The following is a 6,900-nucleotide window of genomic DNA, read 5'->3' as shown; positions in this document are numbered from 1 at the left end:
AAATGGAGATCCGGGTGTTTGAATGCCCTCATTCTCTCTCTGGAAGGCTGCCCTTGGAACTGACATGGGGATTCTTGCTACCAGACCCTGCCTTTGTAGCTGTTGCCACGACTCCGCAGATGCCTGCCTCCTTAGAACTCGTATTTGAACGCTTCTGGGGTGAGTCCTGTCTCTGCCTCTGCCAAGGTTTGACAAATGGATCTACTTCAGAGAGATACTAACTCCTGGCTTTGCTTACATTTTCTTGGCTGCCCAGAATTTCTCAGAACACCCAAACCAAAAAAACCCTCTCTCTAAAACAGTATGTGAGAGGTCACGGCTCACCTTTTCATGGTGGTTTTATGACTATTTACCCGGAGAAGAGCAGAAGCCCCAGAGTAGCCCTAAAATGACAGAAGTGATTTCTAGTCTGTGGGAAGCCCTTAACTTCTAGGCTGGCGACTGTTCAAAGTATCACAGAGATAAAAAGAATTAGATAAACTATAGTACGCTGTGCTGGAAATTGAATATACTTCCTATTCCTCCATGGGCTTTGGGTTGCTATGGCGTTTTACTCCACAAACAGGGAGGGCATATACTACTACATACTGCAAATACTCATTATAACCTCAGAGCAGAAAATACCGTACCCACTAAATACGTAAACAGCTGTACTGGGAAGATAGAAAATAGTCTTTTATTTTACCTAAGTGATAGAAAAATAGTCTTCAAAAATACATTGTGAAACTTACGGGTTTATATTAAAGAAGAATTTGTATGTACAGTAAGGCAGTATTTCCATTAGCATCCTGCTGTGATTATCTTTTAAAATTAGTCTTTGGGGATTTTTTTTTTTTGTTTTTTTAAACCTAACAGGAGACTAGGGTGTATAATAAATGATCTCTTATGCTGAAATGAAACAGGAAAACATTTTAGAAGAATTTACCACGTGAAACTCATTTACCTGCCACGTTAGAAAATTTCACTTTCCAAAACTATTTTCTCTAGAGGCTTCAGAATAAAATACAATTTAGGGGGAGGAAAAAAAATCCATACTTATTAACAAACTCAAACCATTTTAAGAAAAAACCGGAGGCATCATTTTGGCTTGCATATTGGCAATGTATCACTAAGGGGATAGGAACCGATGTAAACAACGTGTCCAGTGTTCTGGAATGCATTCTTTCTTCAAACAGGTCATATTTGGTTAATCCGAATAAAATGAAAGAGGAGTGCAAAAGTTAAGCAAAGGTCAAGCAAAGGTTTGTTGGTTTTCAAAAGCGGTTTTCATGGCATTTTTCTCACATCTATCATCTTCCTGTGGTAAACAACTGTGAGTATTTCATTTCCTTCTGTCACATGTCAAACCATGAAAGCCCCTTCCAGAGGATATACTTAATGGTGCTGTCCCTCAAGAATACTAAACGGTGTGCTTTTATTTCATTGAACACATAATTTTATAATTAACAGCAAAAAAAAAAAAAAGTCAATCTACAAATCACAGGAGACAAAACGATTTGTTCTGGAATCAGCTGTTGGAGAAAGAGGCAGCTGGTTGAAAATGGAGCATGAGGAGCGAACTATGGGCTATATAGTGTCATTCTAACCACATTCTCCAGCATTCTCTAGTAGGGTGCATTTCCTGTACTCTGTAGTGTTACCTGAAAAAAAAAATCACATTTTAACCAATCATTCCGTGAATCAAGCTATCACTGGAAGGAGTGCATAAAACAAGTGGGATCCAGGTAATCCAACCCACCCAGCTGGAGCCCACAGCTGCTTGGGGCCGAGGAGAAGGAGGCCAGGTCTTCTCTGGCTGGATTCGGCTGAAGTGATGGTGGAGACTCCTTGGCTGGTTCTTCAAACGTAGCCAGGTTCTGAGCTCTCGGATCCTGCACTAGTACCAGGATGTTGTTATCCATCACCCTGGACACCTTGGCATACTCCTTACTGCCTTCACAAGTACTGGGCTTCTCTGTCTGGTGACTGTTCTCTTTCTGTTTTGGGAGCAGCGATAGTGCTCCGTCTTTGTTAACCTTGTGAATCTCCACATAATCTAAGGGTTTCACAGAGATAAAAGGGGTTTTCTCCTGGGGCAATAGCCATGCTGTGCCTTGGTCAGTCTTGGAATGGAAGCTTTCCACTTCCTTCTGCTCAGCTGCTTTTTCCTCCCCTCCAGTCTTGGTGGTTTTTGAAGATCTTAAAGCATGTGTGTCTGTTTTGTCCAACAAGATGGCCGATGTCCCCGTCACGCCCAGGGCCAGCTTACACATGTCAGCGATGTTGTGGTAAGAAGATCTGGGGCTGTGTTGGCTGGGGGGTTGTGGTAAAGGCCATGTTGAAGATTTGGAGCCGTCGGCAGGGAAATAGGGGATTTTGCCTTCTAAGCGTGCGCTCTGGGTGTCCCGAGTGCGGGTAACCTTTGTTTGGGGATTCTCTGGCTTCTCGATGCCCTCAGGAGTGTTGAATGTGGAGGGATTTGCCCGGGCTTCCTCACACTTTTTAGACAAAAGGGAAGGGCTGTCGCAGCTGCCTCGGCCAGAGTCGCTGTCTGGATCCAGGGATGTGGGCTTCTTATCTTGCCCCGGGTGTTCTTTGGAATGGGCCGGCATCAGCTGCTGGTCCTCGCTGTCATTCACTTCCAAAAACTCCACCAGCAAGTCTTCACAGTCGGAAGTGGGAGGGAAGTCTTGGCATCCCAGGGCACTCAGCAATTCTTCAGACTTGCCCTTCTAGTAAAAGGAGAGACAGCCGTTAGCTTCCTACCATTTCACATTGGCATCACAGCCAAGCCCACAGTCTTGACAAAGGGTGTGTGGGATGTGCTAATGGTCACCCAGAGTTTCCCAAATGTCAGACATGTTGGTACGAGGCTATCTATAATCACCTCTTGGACTACTACACATCCCATATTTTCTTTTCAGTCAATTCATGATTTTAACTTAGTGTCCTAAACAGGCATGATTATGAGTTTAATGGGCTAGTAGTATATGCACAAATAATAAACATATACCTATCAAATACGAAGTTTGTGAAACATCAAAAACTATAGTGCTCATGCCCGCATTTGGTGTTTTGGGACCCGCTGGCCCTGAGATCTGGTTGCTGGTCTCCTAACCAACTCCATCACCTTCTGGAGTCTGGCAGTGGTCAGCAGATTCTTGTCTCTTCCTTCTCTCTCAACTCTTCCTCTTCCTACTTCTTCCTTACTCCTCCCTTCTCCTCCTACCCTACTCTTTCCTTTCCTTATGCTCCATTTCCTGTCCCTTCTCTTACTTCTCCCTCTCTCCCTGTTGTCCCAGTTTCCTTCCTCTCCTCCTCTCTGTTCTCCTCCTTCTCCCCTCCTCCTTGCCTCTTGTTTTCCACTTTTCTTCCTGATCCCTTGACTTTGGTCAGGTACTGGTACCCAAATCTTGACTCTATCACTTTTTAAAGGGTACTGACTTTGGATGGGCTTCTCTATGGTCCTTACTTTCTCCATCTGTAAAATGGGAATAACAGTACCCATCTGCGAGGGTTCTTTTGAAGATGAGAGGTAATTGTGATTAAGAATATGAAAACTTTTTGTGTGTGTGTGTGTGTGTGTGTGTGACACAAACAGTAGTTATTTTATTATTAAGTCCCTGTGGCTACAGGATCAAATTTTGAGCTAGACAGTATTTAACTTACTTAGTTAAGATGTTCGTGCTGGCTCTATGAAGGTCAGTACTAGAGACGGGTAGTGGGGTAAGAGCACTGGACCAGGAGCCCAAGTTCTGGGGCTCTAATCGCTGCTCCAATACTTGCAATTAAACTGAGTGTAGTCAAGCCAAATTCCCTGGGACTCACTTTTCACATTCTTGCTGTGTTGTTAGCCTCACAGTCGCTGGGTCAAGGGAGGTAATGTGCAGGCCATTGCTTTTAGATACGGCATTGTTAAGCTGAAGTCAAACTGAAACCTTATATTTCCATCTGGACAGAAACATAAAATGTCCTAACCCCTCTTTTTATTCAAAACATTTGAATTTAAATCCCTCTTGAATCAGCCTAAGTGGGCAAACAGCCGCCCCCTGGACTGATCCAGTCTCTACTGAGTCCTCACAGTGAGCAATAATTACAATAGGATACTGCAATTGTGCAAAGAACACTCAAGTGAAAACTTTAATGGAAGTATCACAAAGGAGGTGGTAGTGGGTCCCTGTTTCATATTAATCAAAATATTCACCCTCTTTCTAAGTTGGTTATTTGCACAAAATGTTTATTTCTGTGCTTATGAACAGACTTGTTCTGTTCATAAGTAATACTTACCTCGCAAGTATTACTATGTGTTTTCATGTTTTCTTGGCTTTCTCTCCTTGCCCTCTGATGTCTAGTGTCTGAAGGTAAGGACCCTCACACCTCCAGCCATCTTTCTGTAAACACGTGTGCCAAGGAGCAGGGTAAGCTGGGCAGGGACCGAACCTGCCAGGCTGAACTGATGGCAATTGTGTGCGCAAGTGTCCAGGTCATGATTACAAAGCAGTGAGTCATGCTACCTTCTCCACCTCTGTTACTTACCTCCAGAAGATGAGTATCAAATCCCTTTATTTTTGGCCCAGGAACTGGTGGAAGGATGCAGGTGACCATGCTATAAAATAATTTGTGAAAAAGAATTAGATGACTCACTTTCTCACTTTGTAATTTTTGAAAGATCAATATTCTTTAACTACCTGTTACATGGGCTATGGTGGACAGGAGTTAGATTTCTGGTGCTCCATGAGACTAAAGATCAATGGCAAAGACAATTAATAATTTTAGGGGCTGACATCGTAATTAGCTCTGGCTCCTAGAGGAGGCTGATGCCAAAATGAGTAGATTATTGGGGCTACTTGCTTCTCTTGATTGGAGCTGCTCTTAATGGGATTTAACTAATGCACCACTGGGAGTCTCAGTTTGCTGGAAAGAGCACCAGTTTCAAAGGAGTTCATCCTGTTCCTTTTGCTAACACTGATAAAAGATTTTCTATGGGCAAACACACTGTAACGAATGACTCAAAGGAAGTGTGCTTGACATATCTGTAGGTTTCCAACATCTTTGCATTATCCTTTTTGCTGCAATTCCTGACAGCCATGATTGGGAGGAGGGTTGACAGACAGTGAAGTACCTATGGCCTTTCAGAGCCACGGCTGCGACCATAATCAGACAGATGACTGCAGAAAGAACGGCCACAAAGATCCACACAATGGTATCTTTCATGGAGACATCTGAAAAACAAAGAGTCAGAAACCTTTGATCACATCAAAGCATCATTAAAAACAAAAAAACACAACGAATAAGCAGAAGTTATGAACAAAACAGTTTCCCCCACTTCCCTACACCTCTTTTGATTTGAATAGCAATCCAAAGAGAGTAGCATCAGTGACACATTTAATTTTTATTATTAAACCTTAGTATGTTGCATATATTTTTACAGTACTCTACTAATTTCGAAATCCTTTTACATATTATTTGATTTGATCCTTTAAGAGGAAATTCAAGGTCACATGGTCCATTGCAGTAATAATAATAAAGGCCATCATGTATTAAGTTCTTGCTAAAGCCATCGAGGGTGCTAAACTCTACATACACTGCCTGGTATATAAAGATGAGGACATGGAGGCTCAAAGAGCGATTTCCCCATGAACATGTAAACTATAAACTACTGTTGGGATTTGAACCTGGACCTTCTGCCTCTAGACATTGTGATTTTATTTAATTAATAAGAGCCAAGGCTGAACTGGATGCACATATGAATCTTATGACCCACAATTCAGGGCTGTTTCAATGCCAAGCCAATGCAAGCTTTGTGCTTTGGCTGGGCAAGTTGGTAGAAGAGCTAGGCTTTGCCATGTGGTTCTGTGTAAGATCTCTAACTTCACTGAGCTTCATTTTCCTCATTTTTGATTCCTAATGCTAATTCTATTCTCTCTGAAGACCTGAGAAGGTTGGAAAGGGCAAGCAAGGTCAAGACTTTATAAACCATAATGTACTTTAGAAATGCAAGATGAATCATTCTCTTGTGGAGCATAAGCCACCATGTTTAATGGCACTTGGAATTGGGTGTCTCTTTCATACTGTACCTTCATACAAGGGTCAAGATGTAATTGACATCATGGACTGAAAATTGGTTAATGCCTTTGAAGTGGCAAACCACCTTACAAATTTCGGGACAACTAGATGATGACCTTGAGCAAATGGAGAGGGCAGAATGACTGACCATCAAACCCTTTGAGACATGCCAAACCCATGTTTGTAGTCTTATCCTAGAAACAGGTCCTCACTGACAGTGACCCAGGGAGCAGTGTTACATTTCCAGGTATCTTGGTACTAGATGGAGAGATGATAAACCCACCTCTCTTTATTCTTCTGGCCAAGGCTTAAAATAGTTTTTCTGTTAGTAGTTACTACATGCAAACTTACTGAATTTATTTTGTTTTAGAAATATTTTGGAGTATATGCAAAAGGGAGCCAAGACACTCACCATTAGGTATCTGGATAGAGCTCTCTGGGCTCCACTCACTCCAGAATCCATGGTCTGGCTTGCAGCGAACCTGGACAAGGTATTTCTGTCCTGGGTATAAGCTGAGAATCTTAAACTGAGTCTGCTGTCCAGCAAAATGAGTCTAGGGACAAACAAGGAAGATAGAAGTCATTTCCCTAGATAATAAACTATTGGAGAACCGAGGCCAGCAGATTCAATTTTGTAGATAAATCTCTGTTCTTCTCACCATTCCACCCTCCTAGCTCATCTTTGCCTCCTCACATGGCTCACACAAAAATTAATGGGTTTTCTACCTCTTCATGGGGAACTCTATTGACATAGAGTCAAATATTCTGCTCCCTATCCTCTACCAACTTCTAAATTCCACTTTATGGAAGACAACCAGTGAATACAATTGAAAAGTGGCTATTTTGTCAACCCTA

General features: G+C 42.3%; 1 protein-coding gene across 2 annotated transcripts in view; it reads right to left on the bottom strand.

The window, feature by feature from the left end:
- Nucleotides 1-844: 844 nt before the first annotated feature.
- Nucleotides 845-6,900, bottom strand: part of PRLR (prolactin receptor) — a 157,389-nt gene continuing 151,333 nt past the window's right edge. For both annotated transcript variants that reach the window (XM_080804212.1, XM_080804213.1), the window contains exons 7-11: nt 6,458-6,599; nt 5,102-5,201; nt 4,516-4,585; nt 1,739-2,711; nt 845-1,640 (exon numbers count right to left, since the gene is read on the bottom strand). In XM_080804212.1, the coding sequence (XP_080660338.1) occupies nt 1,582-1,640; nt 1,739-2,711; nt 4,516-4,585; nt 5,102-5,201; nt 6,458-6,599 (1,344 nt within the window). In that variant the 3' untranslated portion in view covers nt 845-1,581. The remainder of the gene's footprint in view (nt 1,641-1,738; nt 2,712-4,515; nt 4,586-5,101; nt 5,202-6,457; nt 6,600-6,900) is intronic.

This window comes from Martes martes (assembly GCF_963455335.1).
Source record: "Martes martes genome assembly, chromosome: 5".
Classification (NCBI taxonomy): domain Eukaryota; kingdom Metazoa; phylum Chordata; class Mammalia; order Carnivora; family Mustelidae; genus Martes; species Martes martes.
Note: the sequence above shows the minus strand (reverse complement) of the source record. Positions and strands in the feature narration are given on the sequence as shown.